Source organism: Diaphorina citri, unplaced genomic scaffold (genome assembly GCF_000475195.1).
Source record: "Diaphorina citri unplaced genomic scaffold, Diaci psyllid genome assembly version 1.1 scaffold57, whole genome shotgun sequence".
NCBI lineage: Eukaryota > Metazoa > Arthropoda > Insecta > Hemiptera > Psyllidae > Diaphorina > Diaphorina citri.
The window spans coordinates 147,017-163,661 of NW_007377494.1; the positions used below are offsets into that span (position 1 = coordinate 147,017).

Here is a 16,645-nt window from a genome sequence, read left to right on the forward strand (position 1 = left end):
TTTAGTCGGCAGGGTAAGATATATGGTCGAACGAAGTGAATTCTCAGTTTTCACTAGCCGATTTTGAGTTTAATTTATTTGTTTGTATACCGCGATAACTCTGGAACTATCCGTTCAATCCTGATTTTGATAAACATTGCAAAAACGTTCACCTCAGAAAGGAAGTTTCATAGAAATAATATCAGTAGTTTTTACCCACAGGACTGCAGAGGTACCGCGATAACTCTGGAACTATCCGTTCAATCCCGATTTTGATAAACATTGCAAAAACGTTCACCTCAGAAAGGAAGTTTCATAGAAATAATATCAGTAGTTTTTACCCACAGGACTGCAGAGTAGGTATACAGATTATGGACTCTGGACTATACAATCAAACTTCTTAGGGGCAAAACTAAGGATCAATTAATTATTTCAGGTTCTTGCGGAGTATGGGCTGGGTAAATTTGCCTATCCTGAGTTGGTCAAGTATACTTCCTTCTGCCCCTAGCAAAACTAAGGATCAATTAATTATTTCAGGTTCTTGCGGAGTATGGGCTGGGTAAATTTGCCTATCCTGAGTTGGTCAAGTATACTTCTAAAGAAATGCAAGAAGCTTTGAACATGACCCAGGAGGAAATGGATAGAGCTGCCCACAAGTTGATCATTCAAGAGCGGCACAACCAATTTCAAGATACGTGAGAATGAACTCACTAAAATTCTGAGCATTGTATCTAAATTTCCTGCGAAAAAAAGACTTATCAATAATTTTGATCAAGACTTCAAGTAAGTTAGTGAGGTCTCGTTTTTTGCTAACTTTTTTTTATCGATAAAATAGTTCAGCTAACATCTTTCCAGAGGGCAACGTGCTCATGATGCTCGAGCAGCGAAAAAAAGACTTATCAATAATTTTGATCAAGACTTCAAGTAAGTTAGTGAAGGTCTCGTTTTTTGCTAACTTTTTTTTATCGATAAAATAGTTCAGCTAACATCTTTCCAGAGGGCAACGTGCTCATGATGCTCGAGCAACTGTCTCTTTGGATGGCCAGAGAAATTATCTGGACCAAGTACTTAACTAGTTTATAAAGGAATACGAGTATGATAATATTAGGTACTTATTTTGATAGGTACTACTCGTATGAGCTGTGCTTTCATACGGCTCAAATATTCTAAAGAGGACAAAATTTCGTGTTAAGGTAGGGATTCAAACCCTGCCCTTCCGCTATGCAGGCGGAATGCCACTACTCTACCAAGATTACCAAGGCAGGTTAGATAAAGCTATTCAATTTCGGAAACTTTTCTATCCAAAATTATTGCATTGTCATTAAACTAAACTGTATGTTTCATTGTAAAAAAAAAAGATTCTAAAATATTGTAGATACATAGTATTGTAAGATAACTTGATAACAGATAATATTTATGATTTTTTAGTGTTAAACACTTGTTTATAATGTTGAAGATGAAAATCGATTTCAGATTATAGGTATACTTACCTACTTACATAATTAGAAATAGAAATCAGAAAAATGGATACCTAGATAGGTACACCTATTTTATAAGAGTTGAATTCTAAAAATGTGACCAATATTATCTTTATGAAGTCACCCTGTAGATGAAAAAGAGCCAATTATATACATATAGCTATACTTGTACATCTATATTATACAACATTTACTGTGCCTTTGTATTTCTTTGTTTTTATCAAGATATTTGAAGTAGAGGTTGACTACACAGAGCACTTCCCTGATATTTTACTGTGCCTTTGTATTTCTTTGTTTTTATCAAGATATTTGAAGTAGAGGTTGACTACACAGAGCACTTCCCTGATTTTTGGGAGCGTTGCAACTTGAAACCAAGAAAAATTTACTATGAACTAAAACCCTTTATTTCTAATCAACTAATCATCAAGTGATCTATTTAGCTGTTTTGGATGCCCGTTGTGCATTGCCCAATTCTTATTTTTGCTGAGGGTTCATCCGTCCCTCATTTCTTCATAGATACCTCATTTATCTGTTTACTTTGGATTGTTGCATTTTAGGTTTCGCCAACAAATTCCGTCGACTATTTGCCCTACACTTCCATTCAACTGAACGGCATGAACGATAGCAGTAAAATGAACAATGTAAATAACAACCGTCCTCTAGGTCAATTAAAGTAAGTAAATTATAATTTTAGATAGGTTTAGAAACTTTGTACTAAAACTTTGTACTAAAATCTAATTTTATTAATTGAAATAATAGGTTATTTTTCGTGACTGAAATTTGACGATGAAAATATTGGTGCCCAAGGGTTGTTAACAGTTTAGAAACTTTTAGTAAAAAAATCTAATTTTATTAATTGAAATAATAGGTTATTTTTCGTGACTGAAATTTGACGATGAAAATATTGGTGCCCAAGGGTTGTTAACCTAAATAAAATTTTATAAATACCTACGGACTACGGACATCACCCAAATAACTAAGAATGGTGTGTGACCTACGTCAACATAACGAGTAATCCCACCTTTTGTCGATGGTGGGATTCGGAATAAAATTTTATAAATACCTACGGACATCACCCAAATAACTAAGAATGGTGTGTGACCTACGTCAACATAACGAGTAATCCCACCTTTTGTCGATGGTGGGATTCGAACCCGGGATTGCTGTTTTGGGTATCGGACTTCGCACAAAAAGAAAAAAAATCAATTAAAATGTGTCGTGTTCATTTCCAGTGTTAAGTCCATGCAAGACATTCATAACGAAGGTGAACTGATGATACCAATGCGGGCTCTTGAAATGAACAACGAGTAAGTGTCTAAAAATATTACCATTTGATGAAAAGTCAGCATTTTAGATAGATTTCTAGGAACTTTCCCGCCTATTTGGAAATAGATAGGTTCAGAAAATGAGCGCATTGCATGATAGGGGCTTTATTGTGCAAGATGGTTTATGGAGAGACAAAGTAGTATGCACTCTCCTCCAAACCGTGTCTTCTGAATGGGCTATTATGTTAGAATTTAGTTCTGGGACTTTGGATCTTCTATTTTGGGGTTCAAGCAGATTCAGAGTGAGGCGCTCTCTGTTTTAACGAAAATCGGTAGTGCTTTATATCCTATGCCACATGACTAATTGAACTACAATGTTAATAGCTACAACCTACAGTCAAGCTAAAGGCTCCAAAGTCATTTCCAGGAATATAGAATTAGAGCTTCTAACAAGAACTTATTTCAGCACACCGGGTAGTGCTTTATATCCTATGCCACATGACTAATTGAACTACAATGTTAATACCTACAACCTACAGTCAAGCTAAAGGCTCCAAAGTCATTTCCAGGAATATAGAATTAGAGCTTCTAACAAGAACTTATTTCAGCACACCATATTCAAGTTCAAGGCAAACAAAAGTTCGCTGTTTAAATTCCAAAGTCCGTAACATTTATACCTACTGACCCAAATTCGTACGTACCTATAAACCTTATAGCCTGAATCACAGTCACATTTTGGTTTTGTATGAAAATAAAGAATCTCTTATCTGAATGGTCGAATGCCGCAACCAATCGTCATTCGACAAATCAAAGACGAAACTTCCTCTTGAAATGGAAGTTACAACTAGCAAAATTTGACTGTGGAACCCATCTTCAATTAAATTGAAACGCACTGATAATATCTTGACCACTTTGGTAAATTTATTCTGATTGTTTTAAAGTTCTAGATTGAACATAAGTTAGCATTTAAGGTTTTTGACGATTTTTATTGTTTTAACTAAAGTTTACCTACTCTGTTTCTAGTCTAAATAAGATAGTGAACATTTTACCCAAGTACGTTTAACACATGTAATTAAACTTACATTTTCCCCGTTTTCCTAATGTTTATTTCTTTTGATGCTATGCCCACCTCTGTGGCCGAGTGGTCAAGAGCACTGACTTTCGACCTGGAGATGCTGGGTTCGAATCCCGGCTAGCGCAAAAATTTTCGAACCAGACTTTTCCGTTCTTGGATAGGCATGGAAAAGAATGTGGCTTGAAGTAATGCGAAAGCGGTTTCGAGTACCACCTATGCACTGAGTAGGTAGGACCTACTAGATGGGTATTAGGTACTGGTACTTAGGTACCTTCTTTTAATCATTTTCAGCTCTAAATTTAAAGTAGGTACCTCAGTATTATGCCCGCTACTCAAGTCAAATGGTCTGAACGTCACACACTTTCTTGTACCTACCTAGTACCTCGCGTCGCGTCGCGCGTCGGTCGCGTCGTAAGACGTTTGATCGTCGCGTCGTTATGGTACAGCGTTTGATTGAAACGCGTGACAGTCGCCTTTTCAGAAATCGAATCCACTAAAACCACAGTCCAGCCCAGCCACTCCATTCATGCTGAGACCGCCTGACACCACGGTCTGACAGACCTAGAGGTCTCAAGCTTTTTCCGTAAGCCGTAACACAAGACCACGGTCTGACAGACCTAGAGGTCTCAAGCTTTTTCCGTAAGCCGTAACACAAGACCACGGTCTGACAGACCTAGAGGTCTCAAGCTTTTTCCGTAAGCCGTAACACAAGACCACGGTCTGACAGACCTAGAGGTCTCAAGCTTTTTCCGTAAGCCGTAACACAAGACCACGGTCTGACAGACCTAGAGGTCTCAAGCTTTTTCCGTAAGCCGTAACACAAGACCACGGTCTGACAGACCTAGAGGTCTCAAGCTTTTTCCGTAACCGTAACACAAGACCACGGTCTGACAGACCTAGAGGTCTCAAGCTTTTTCCGTAACCGTAACACAAGACCACGGTCTGACAGACCTAGAGGTCTCAAGCTTTTTCCGTAACCGTAACACAAGACCACGGTCTGACAGACCTAGAGGTCTCAAGCTTTTTCCGTAACCGTAACACAAGACCACGGTCTGACAGACCTAGAGGTCTCAAGCTTTTTCCGTAACCGTAACACAAGACCACGGTCTGACAGACCTAGAGGTCTCAAGCTTTTTCCGTAACCGTAACACAAGACCACGGTCTGACAGACCTAGAGGTCTCAAGCTTTTTCCGTAACCGTAACACAAGACCACGGTCTGACACCCCTAGAGGTCTCAAGCTTTTTCCGTAACACAAGTTAAGACAGTACGACAGATCACGGTCTGACAGACCTAGAGGTCTCAAGCTTTTTCCGTAACCGTAACACAAGACCACGGTCTGACAGACCTAGAGGTCTCAAGCTTTTTCCGTAACCGTAACACAAGACCACGGTCTGACAGACCTAGAGGTCTCAAGCTTTTTCCGTAACCGTAACACAAGACCACGGTCTGACAGACCTAGAGGTCTCAAGCTTTTTCCGTAACCGTAACACAAGACCACGGTCTGACAGACCTAGAGGTCTCAAGCTTTTTCCGTAACCGTAACACAAGACCACGGTCTGACAGACCTAGAGGTCTCAAGCTTTTTCCGTAACCGTAACACAAGACCACGGTCTGACAGACCTAGAGGTCTCAAGCTTTTTCCGTAACCGTAACACAAGACCACGGTCTGACACCCCTAGAGGTCTCAAGCTTTTTCCGTAACACAAGTTAAGACAGTACGACAGATCACGGTCTGACAGACCTAGAGGTCTCAAGCTTTTTCCGTAACCGTAACACAAGACCACGGTCTGACAGACCTAGAGGTCTCAAGCTTTTTCCGTAACCGTAACACAAGACCACGGTCTGACAGACCTAGAGGTCTCAAGCTTTTTCCGTAACCGTAACACAAGACCACGGTCTGACAGACCTAGAGGTCTCAAGCTTTTTCCGTAACCGTAACACAAGACCACGGTCTGACAGACCTAGAGGTCTCAAGCTTTTTCCGTAACCGTAACACAAGACCACGGTCTGACAGACCTAGAGGTCTCAAGCTTTTTCCGTAACCGTAACACAAGACCACGGTCTGACAGACCTAGAGGTCTCAAGCTTTTTCCGTAACCGTAACACAAGACCACGGTCTGACACCCCTAGAGGTCTCAAGCTTTTTCCGTAACACAAGTTAAGACAGTACGACAGATCACGGTCTGACAGACCTAGAGGTCTCAAGCTTTTTCCGTAACCGTAACACAAGACCACGGTCTGACAGACCTAGAGGTCTCAAGCTTTTTCCGTAACCGTAACACAAGACCACGGTCTGACAGACCTAGAGGTCTCAAGCTTTTTCCGTAACCGTAACACAAGACCACGGTCTGACAGACCTAGAGGTCTCAAGCTTTTTCCGTAACCGTAACACAAGACCACGGTCTGACAGACCTAGAGGTCTCAAGCTTTTTCCGTAACCGTAACACAAGACCACGGTCTGACAGACCTAGAGGTCTCAAGCTTTTTCCGTAACCGTAACACAAGACCACGGTCTGACAGACCTAGAGGTCTCAAGCTTTTTCCGTAACCGTAACACAAGACCACGGTCTGACACCCCTAGAGGTCTCAAGCTTTTTCCGTAACACAAGTTAAGACAGTACGACAGATCACGGTCTGACAGACCTAGAGGTCTCAAGCTTTTTCCGTAACCGTAACACAAGACCACGGTCTGACAGACCTAGAGGTCTCAAGCTTTTTCCGTAACCGTAACACAAGACCACGGTCTGACAGACCTAGAGGTCTCAAGCTTTTTCCGTAACCGTAACACAAGACCACGGTCTGACAGACCTAGAGGTCTCAAGCTTTTTCCGTAACCGTAACACAAGACCACGGTCTGACAGACCTAGAGGTCTCCGAAGATTTTCTCTGTGAAAACGCGACTTTCTTGTGCAATATCCTTCTGGGAATGGAATATGAAGATGATATTGGTGTTTGTAACGAGCCTCCTTATTTCACTACTCCATGTATTGAGACGTTGGTCCGTACTCTCAACATACCACTGAGTCGGGACAAAGTTATCGAGTCAGACCTGCGGGATTTACGGAAGGAATATTATGAGCTGAAGAAACCAGTTTTAACACCGCTCATTGAACAAGTGTTTGATCAGAAAATCTACCGTCAGCACATGTCCTCCAGCAATAAGAACAGCAAAGCTGAAATTCAAGTGAACAAACGAGGAAGGAACCAGAGTGCTAGTACAAATGACGCAGATACATCCAGTGATCTCAACTCTGATTCGAGTGAAACCCCCTAGAGGTCTCAAGCTTTTTCCGTAACCGTAACACAAGACCACGGTCTGACAGACCTAGAGGTCTCAAGCTTTTTCCGTAACACAAGTTAAGACAGTACGACAGATCACGGTCTGACAGACCTAGAGGTCTCAAGCTTTTTCCGTAACACAAGTTAAGACAGTACGACAGACGGTCTGAGCTTGATTGGCGGGCATAACATTTAATTGGCGGTAGCTAGTAGCTACTTATTCTACAAAGGTTTACACCTATCTACAGAAATTACTCTGTAAACACGAATTCTGTACCTATTACAGGACAGGCTTAAGAGTAGGTAAATACGTAGGTAGGTATAAGTACCTACTTATCTAGCAAGTAGGTATGTACCTACAAAATTGTAGAAGTACCTACAAAGTTTAAATCGCATTGCAGGTACCTAGAAATGATTGCCTCCTACTTGTTCATGTATTGCTTTATCATGTTAAAGAACTGAGGGATATACCTAGGTACCAGTGGCCTAGTGGTCTCAAACCAGATGCACTTGGCGTAAAATAAGCAGGGTACTCAGGGGGGGAGGGATGCTCCAAATTTTAGGAATCTCACCGACAGTAAAGGAGACAGTTGAAGCTCGAGGGGTGGGCCCCCTCCATAAATACGGCCCTGTTTCTAGATAAGTTACATAATGTTTTCTTATACCTTCAGTTCAACCAGTGGCGACTCTGAAATCACCCGATGTTGTTATTGCAAGAGGAACCTGAATGATCCTGATCTGGAATCAGTGCCCAGAACTATCAGTGGTGTATCGGAGAGGAAAGCGCTGAAACAATTGGGCAAGAGTTTGAACAAGCCCGCCTTGACTGATCCCTCAGCAGATCCCGAGTTTACAGTTCACATCAGAGACTTTTGGTAAGTTTTTAGCCAACACCTTCGAGCTTCAAACAGTCTAGGCCCCCTTTATTCTTATTTGAACTTTATCAGATGCTTTCCGGCGTGAACGACCTGGTATTCCAGTGTTTAAACGACTTATTAGAAAAAAAAACATGCTTTCAGGAGTCTTAGGTAATCCTATAATTCGAAAGACTACCAAGTTTTAAAAATTCGGTCATGCTGGAGCTTACCAAGTCGGATAAAAACGGAAAAAAGGAAGGAGGGAGTTTTTAATCGTGTTAAGCATACTTAGCCAGCCTAGTTAGCTGGGTTGGGTTGGTAGCGCGTCTGCCTTGTAAGCTCGAGGTCGCGGGTTCAATTCCCGCCCGGGGCGGATTTTATCCTGAACAGATAATGTTTGTTCTCGGAACGGCTGGGTTTCACCCATCCTGTCTTCCTTCTCTCTTCGATTTCGGGATGATGAGGCCTTTGCAGTTACAGTTCCCTCTATCAAACCTCTTCATAAAAAAAAGAAAATAAAATCAATTTTGAAATGACCTTTGATTACAAATGTGCTCTTTTCTTTTTTCAGCATCTTTGACGAAAACTTTCATCTTTGCACCATCGACTCCAATCTAATCGAGAACGGCGTCAAATTATACATGAGTGGTGTCTTATTGACTGATCCCTCAGCAGATCCCGAGTTTACAGTTCACATCAGAGACTTTTGGTAAGTTTTTAGCCAACACCTTCGAGCTTCAAACAGTCTAGGCCCCCTTTATTCTTATTTGAACTTTATCAGATGCTTTCCGGCGTGAACGACCTGGTAAGTATTCCAGTGTTTAAAAGACTTATTTGAAGAAGAAGAAGAAGAAAAAAACAGTCTTTTCTCTTTTCTTTTTGCAGTTACAGTTCCCTCTAACAAACCTCTTCATAAAAAAAGAAAATAAAATCAATTTTGAAATGACCTTTGATTACAAATGTGCTCTTTTCTTTTTGCAGCATCTTTGACGAAAACTTTCATCTTTGCACCATCGACTCCAATCTAATCGAGAACGGCGTCAAATTATACATGAGTGGTGTCTTATACAATGCTACAGATGACTCTGACTTCGAGGATGATGATGGCCTGATCACGAGTAGTGAGACTGAAAAGGACAACTCAGGTGAGTTTTCTGCCTTTGAAAGAAAAATTACAAACTGAAAGCAACACCCAAAATACCTACCAATTTCTAAATTGTTAAAGAGGAAGAAAAAAAAATGACAATTTCCACATAGTAGGTATAAAAGGTACCTAATATACAAAAACAAATTCTAAAAACAATGAGTTTGAATCGATCTGATGTGTAGAAATCTCGTTAATCTGTAGGTGGGATTATTGAGTCAAAAACATGACTTTTATTTTATTTTCAGGAACAAAGGGCGCTGTATGGTGTGAAGGCATAGGTCCGCTAGATGAGTGGTCCCTCACCGCCAATGATTCTGAAAGTTATGTGACTACGAGTAGTGAGACTGAAAAGGACAACTCAGGTGAGTTTTCTGCCTTTGAAAGAAAAAGTACAAACTGAAAGCAAGACCGAAAATACTTACCACTTTCTAAATTAAATTGTTAAAGGGGAAGAAAAAAATGACAATTTCCACATAGTAGGTATAAAAGGTACCTAATATACACCCAAATTCTAAAAACAATAAGTTTGAATCAATCTGATGTGTAGAAATCTCGTTAATCTGTAGGTGGGGTTATAGGGTCAAAAACATGACTTTTATTTTATTTTCCTTGCAGGAACAAAGGGCGCTGTATGGTGTGAAGGCATAGGTCCGCTAGATGAGTGGTCCCTCACCGCCAATGATTCTGAAAGCTATGTGACTCTTGAAACTGACTACGCGTTCTACAGACTGACAGTGCCTCATGTAGCATACAAGAACTACCAAGATCCTCTTGTAGAGAAGATTAAACTCAGTAATGCTGTGGTCAACAAGTGCAAGGAAAACAATGGTACCCAGTACGAGGAGTTGCTGCAATATTTGATCAAACAAGATGAAAAATTCACTGAAGATTTTCTCTGTGAAAATGCGACTTTCTTGTGCAATATCCTCCTGGGAATGGAATATGAAGATGATATTGGTGTTTGTAACGAGCTTATGTGACTCTTGAAACTGACTACGCGTTTTACAGACTGACAGTGCCTCATGTAGCATACAAGAACTACCAAGATCCTCTTGTAGAGAAGATTAAACTCAGCAATGCTGTGGTCAACAAGTGCAAGGAAAACAATGGTACCCAGTACGAGGAGTTGCTGCAATATTTGATCAAACAAGATAAAAAATTCACCGAAGATTTTCTCTGTGAAAATGCGACTTTCTTGTGCAATATCCTCCTGGGAATGGAATATGAAGATGATATTGGTGTTTGTAACGAGCCTCCATATTTCACCACTCCATGTATTGAGACATTGGTTCGTACTCTCAACATACCACTGAGTCGGGACAAAGTTATCGAGTCAGACCTGCGGGATTTACGGAAGGAATATTATGAGCTGAAGAAACCGTGTTTAAAATGATTGATGGGACTACCTGTTTCTTACCCGTAAACTTTAGAGATTGGGAATCCTATCAAGACTTGAAATAGTCGCATCCACCAAAATTATAATAGGTCATTGTGCCAAATAAATGAAAATTGAAATCATATAAAGAAGAAAAAAATGAAAGGTGCATAGCTCTCAAGGTCCTTAGAAGCACGACCACTGTTTGTGAAACACAAACCCATTCGATTGTACAAAGGTTGAGAAGCGCTACTCTTCTCTTGGATACAAGAAGCAAGAAGGATCTGTGAAGAAAATCGGAGCAGCCTGTTGTTTCAGGACTCTTGCTTCTTATCCCACACCACTCTCTTTTTGCGTTATCTGTGCGTTACTTTGGTTTACGCTTGTTTATTTTGAGTATTCACACCAGTTGGTTATCATTATTATCAGTTTGTTTTGATCTTTTGATTACTCCTTCCAAATTTCGAGGTCCTGTTTCGCATATTTTTCACGTGTCCGGAAGTGATTGTTTTCTAAATAGGTACCTATGTGAGTAGGTACCTACTTACATTTTTCGATTCAAATAATATTTACTATTTTCGTAGATGGTAGATATTTAAGTGTAAACAATGTGGAAATTTTAATAAACTTTATAGTGGAACTTTTGTTGATATGCTTAATTTAGATTTTTTATTAAATAAATAATTAGGTATCTTTTTATTATAAAACTGTTAAAATTGAGAAATCTAATTCAAATTAAAATAAGAGTAAAATTACGTGAGTTTTTAACAGTTAGTCAAATAGATACCTACCTAGAAGATAGGTATGACCTATTTTTTGTGAACAACTATTGATGTACAGCTACCTTTTTATTATATTTTATTGTTTATTTTATTATTATCTCTTAATTATTTTTTCTAAAATTATTAAAATGACCCACTGTGACAAGTTAAAGGCTTCTCATTTGAATTCGGATTTTACCATCAATACAGCCGCCATAGAACCGCCTGCTAAAACGAGAAAAATGAGGTAAGAACATGCAAACAGGTACCTCATGCAATAGGTACCTATACCTATGCGTCCTATAACCCACCTCTGTGGCCGAGTGGTCAAGAGCACTGTGACTTTCGACCCTAAGAATTGCTTTGAAGTAATTTTAATGCGAAAGCGGTACCGAGTACCACCTATTGCACTGAGTAGTAGGACCTACTAAGATGGTATTGAAGGGTAACTGGGTACTTAGGTACCTTTCTTTTAATCAATTTTCAGCTCTAGAAATTTAAAGTGAGTCCTCAGTATTTATCGCCATGCTACTCAAGTCAGAATGGTCTGAAACGTGCACACCACTTTCTTGCACCTACCTAGTACCTCGCGCGCGTCGCCGTCGGTCGCGTCGTAAGACGTTTAATCGTCGCGTCGTATGGTACCGCGTTTGATTGAAACGCGTGACAGTCGCCTTTCTCAAGCATTTTTTCCGTAACCGTAACCGAAGGACCACGGTCTGACAGACCTAGGAGGTCTCAACGGCTTTTTCCGTAAACCGTAACACAAGACCACGGTCTGACACCCCTAAGGTCTCAAGCTTTTTCCGTAACCGTAACACAAGAGGACGGTTCTGACCAGAACCCTAGGTCTCAAGGCTTTGTCGTACACAGTTGAAGACAGCTACGACAGATCACGGTCTGACAGACCTAGAGGTCTCAAGCTTTTTCCGTAACACAAGTTAAGACAGTACGACAGACGGTCTGAGCTTGATTGGCGGGCATAACATTTAATTGGCGGTAGCTAGTAGCTACTTATTCTACAAAGGTTTACACCTATCTACAGAAATTACTCTGTAAACACGAATTCTGTACCTATTACAGGACAGGCTTAAGAGTAGGTAAATACGTAGGTAGGTATAAGTACCTACTTATCTAGCAAGTAGGTATGTACCTACAAAATTGTAGAAGTACATACAAAGTTTAAACCTATTTTTATCGCATTGCAGGTAGCTAGAAAAATCACATTGCAGGTACCTACCTCTTATTTGTTCATGTATTGCTTTATCATGTTAAAGAACTGAGGGATATACCTAGGTACCAGTGGCCTAGTGGTCTCAAACCAGATGCACTTAGCGTAAAATAAGCAGGGTACTCAGGGGGGGAGGGATGCTCCAAATTTTAGGAATCTCACCGACAGTAAAGGAGACAATTGAAGCTTGAGGGGTGGGCCCCCTCGCCCCCTCCATAAATACGGCCCTGTTTCTAGATAAGTTACATGTTTTCTTCTACCTTCAGTTCAACCAGTGGCGACTCTGAAATCACCCGATGTTGTTATTGCAAGAGGAACCTGAATGATCCTGATCTGGAATCAGTGCCCAGAACTATCAGTGGTGTATCGGAGAGGAAAGCGCTGAAACAATTGGGCAAGAGTTTGAACAAGCCCGCCCTGACTGATCCCTCAGCAGATCCCGAGTTTACAGTTCACATCAGAGACTTTTGGTAAGTTCTTAGCCAACACCTTCGAGCTTCAAACAGTCTAGGCCCCCTTTATTCTTATTTGAACTTTATCAGATGCTTTCCGGCGTGAACGACCTGGGTACCTACCTACACAATTCTTCCTAGTTATTCTTGTAATTTTAGAGATAGCTTCTCTTTCTTCGTGCCTGTATTTGCTTGAGAGCTCTGCACTATAGACTAGCTATTATAGCGGTTCACAAAACTATCCGTAGATAATTTACCTACTATCTAAATTTCTGGGGTAAAGCGACTATCCTTGTCCCTTCTGGGCTAAATAACACAAGATCTTACTGGGATTACAATCATCTCAATAGCAGCATAATATCCTGGGCGGTCATCCGTCTAGTTAAACATAAGGTAGCATATAAGGTTTTTGACGATTTTTATTGTTTTAACTAAAGTTTACCTACTCTGTTTCTAGTCTAAAGATAGTGAACATTTTACCCAAGTACGTTTAACACATGTAATTAAACTTACATTTTCCCCGTTTTCCTAATGTTTATTTCTTTTGATAAACGACGTTGCTTAGATTCAGTGACCTGTTAGGAACGGGTACATCCATGGATATTCATCCATGGATTATTAGTAAAAGTTATTTCCTGTAAAATTGCAGGAGAAATGTGAATAGTAGATACGTTCTTTTGATGTGTTTGTGTGCGTGTTATTTATTCGAAATTACATCTGAAATTTAGCCGCGTATTGACGAGAGTGTTTTATTTCCCTTAAACCCTATTTTTCTCCTCATCAACCCTATTAAAAGAAAAAATATTTTCCGTCCACAATGCTGTCTATAGTAAATTCTAGTCCGTTCAAAACTGTCAGTAGTAGACCGAGCATATTAATTAATTAGTTCAATAGATACTTACCGAATTGATTTCTGTTCCATTCAATCTCGGAAAATTTTTCTTTTCGAAAAGTTTTGTCCAAATCCACCACAGCAGAGATCCTAAACTCCAAAGTCCAAGTTGTACTGCTAACTCACCACGTAAACAATGATGTATAACTTGTACTTTTGAAAATGATGCGTTTTGAAAAATATAAAAATGCCAAATCTATTGTTATTTTCTTGTCTTGTGTCTGATATTCTAGGATTGTAGAATTTCTAGATTTCAGACAACTCAGGAAGAGCCACTTCTCTGGTCATTCTAACGTCGATTTTTCGTCCATGAGGTACCAGTTCAATTTCTGTCGTAGATCGATGACTGCAAATGATTTGAGGACGAGTAAATGCGAGATGAGGATACTGTAGTATCATTTCAGGATCACATTAGAACCGTATTTACGGATATTTACGTACACAAAGTTCTAAGAAAAAGATACGGAGAGTAAATTGAAACCTACATAGGTAATTCCACGAGTTCAAAAAATAAACAATATTAGGAGCCCAACAAACAATTCATAATGCTGTCATTATCAACGTACCTAGTATACAGAGCATAAAACAAGATGGACGTGTAAAAAGGTAAGAGAAGATTCATAACGCACCTATCTATTAGATTTATTCTAATAATTAGAGCAAGAGATGTGAGATTCTTCTTATTGACTTCTAAAAAGTGATCTAAACACGTGCTAAGAATGCGGTTCCCAAAATGAATGCTTGGAAAGAATATCAAAAGATGGATATCAAAAGATGTAATATTTCAAATTTTACGGTGAAAATGATTGATGGAACTACCTGTTTCTTACCCGTAAACTTTAGAGATTGGGAATCCTACCAAGACTTGAAATAGTCGCATCCACCAAAATTATAATAGGTAGGTCATTATGCCAAATAAATGAAAATTGAAATCAAATAAAGAAGAAAAAAATGAAAGGTGCATAGCTCTCAAGGTCCTTAGAAGCACGACCACTGTTTGTGAAACACAAACCCATTCGATTGTTACCTAAATTAATTCGTGCATGCACCATACAAATAAGAACAAATTGTTGAAATTTGATCAAAGTCTTAAAACATTAGTTTTTGAGACAAACCAATAGTGGTCAAATTTCAATAATTTCTTTCTAGCAGCTCCTGAACGTTGGTTTGTTTGGATGGTAAGTGTTAAGTACCTATTGTATCTGAATATGTTTGTTTTGGTTGCTGGTGTGCTTTTCTACGTAGCAAGGTGGTCGTTGGCAAAACCATCTAAAACCGCTACCTACTTTCGAAAAACTGTCCAAGAAGTGGGTGAGTAGGTACTCAAAGAATCAATAATCACAAGTTGTTTCACCATTTGCTACATTGCACTGAAAGAACCTCTCTCGTCGACGGGCGAGAAGAGACAATATTCCCAAATTAGGTGCTGTGAACACCAGAAAGTTCAACACAAGAGCACCAGAAAGTAGCACGTGAAATATTTTACGATCGATAGATTACTCGTAGTTGACCATTTTCCACAGAGAAGTTTAACAACCTTTCATTTTCTTCACAGATGTCGAGTATGGAGATTTACATAAGAACTTCACCTACTCACCGCCTAACGAGAGGCAAGCGTTTTCTTTACCGCAAAGTCCTATGAATGAAACTCAGAACCCTTTGCAAGTGGCGGGATCAGCAGAGAGCTTAGTCGGCAGGGTAAGATATATGGTCGAACGAAGTGAATTCTCAGTTTTCACCTGCCGATTTTGAGTTTCATTTATTTGTTTGTATACCGCGATAACTCTGGAACTATCCGTTCAATCCCGATTTTGATAAACATTGCAAAAACGTTCACCTCAGAAAGGAAGTTTCATAGAAGCAATATCTGTATGAGTAAAGAATTGAGTTACCTCGCTATATTACCTGTGTCATAATTTTATTGCCCAAATGAATTAATTCTTACCAATGCAATTTGACATTTTTGCTGTCGATCATATTTCTTAGTTCCTGGGTCCAATGGACAATCGTTTCAATTAACCTCTTCGGTCCTAATCAGATGGTTTACGTGAATTTTATCATTTTTGATGTTTTTTTCTTCTGTTCCTCTTACAACCATCCTAAAGACACGAACATGGAGTATGAAGAGGTTAAAGTCTGGTATATAACTTTTTTTTGTGTTTTGTGTTTTTTGTGTGTGGATATTGTAAATACCTAATAATGTTGTAAATGTTTAATGAGAAGATTTATAGAAAGCATTGAGCAAACTGTTTTGAGGTTTTATATCAAAATACATATACCTGTCAGTAGATAGTTGAGTGTTCCCTAACTGTTAACCTCGGGTTCGGGTTAGGTTCATTGTAAAAGTGTAATATTTGGTTTATTTAACACCAGGTAAAGCGGCATTTCCAACTCCCAAATTTAAAGTAGGTAGATATAAATCTTGGAGATGAGATTTTTCCCCCTCCTAGCAGTTAGCAGATTCTGAAACCAATTTTTCTTAGAAAGCATGTTGTGCTGAAACTTATTTCTGTGTGGACAAGATTTCGTGTTGAAGTAGTTGATCAGTAGAGAACCTAACTAAATTAATTCGTGCATGCACCATACAAATAAGAACAATTTTTTGAAATTTGATCAAAGTCTTAAAATATTAGTTTTTGAGACAAACCAATAGTGGTCAAATTTCAATAATTTAGCAGCTCCTGAACGTTGGTTTGTTTGAATGGTAAGTGTTAAGTATTGTATCTGAATCTGTTTGTTTTGGTTGCTGGTGTGCTTTTCTACGTAGTAAGGTGGTCGTTGGCAAAACCATCTAAAACCGCTAGCTACTTTCGAAAAACTGTCCAAGAAGTAGTTAGGTATTCAAGAAATCG

General features: G+C 39.4%; 1 protein-coding gene and 1 long non-coding RNA gene across 2 annotated transcripts in view; both read left to right on the plus strand.

The window, feature by feature from the left end:
- LOC113470861 lies at nt 1-1,700 on the plus strand. The gene is made up of 3 exons (XR_003393767.1): nt 1-13; nt 517-775; nt 918-1,700. It is a non-coding gene; the product is annotated as an uncharacterized LOC113470861 (long non-coding RNA).
- The window catches only part of LOC103517906 (voltage-dependent calcium channel type D subunit alpha-1), a 54,599-nt gene extending 39,088 nt beyond the window's left edge, over nt 1-15,511 (plus strand). Inside the window, exons 23-25 of the mRNA XM_026829588.1 lie at nt 2,015-2,130; nt 2,690-2,764; nt 15,349-15,511. Coding sequence (XP_026685389.1) covers nt 2,015-2,130; nt 2,690-2,764; nt 15,349-15,373 — 216 coding nt within the window. The 3' untranslated portion in view covers nt 15,374-15,511. The remainder of the gene's footprint in view (nt 1-2,014; nt 2,131-2,689; nt 2,765-15,348) is intronic.
- The last annotated feature ends 1,134 nt before the right edge of the window (nt 15,512-16,645 follow it).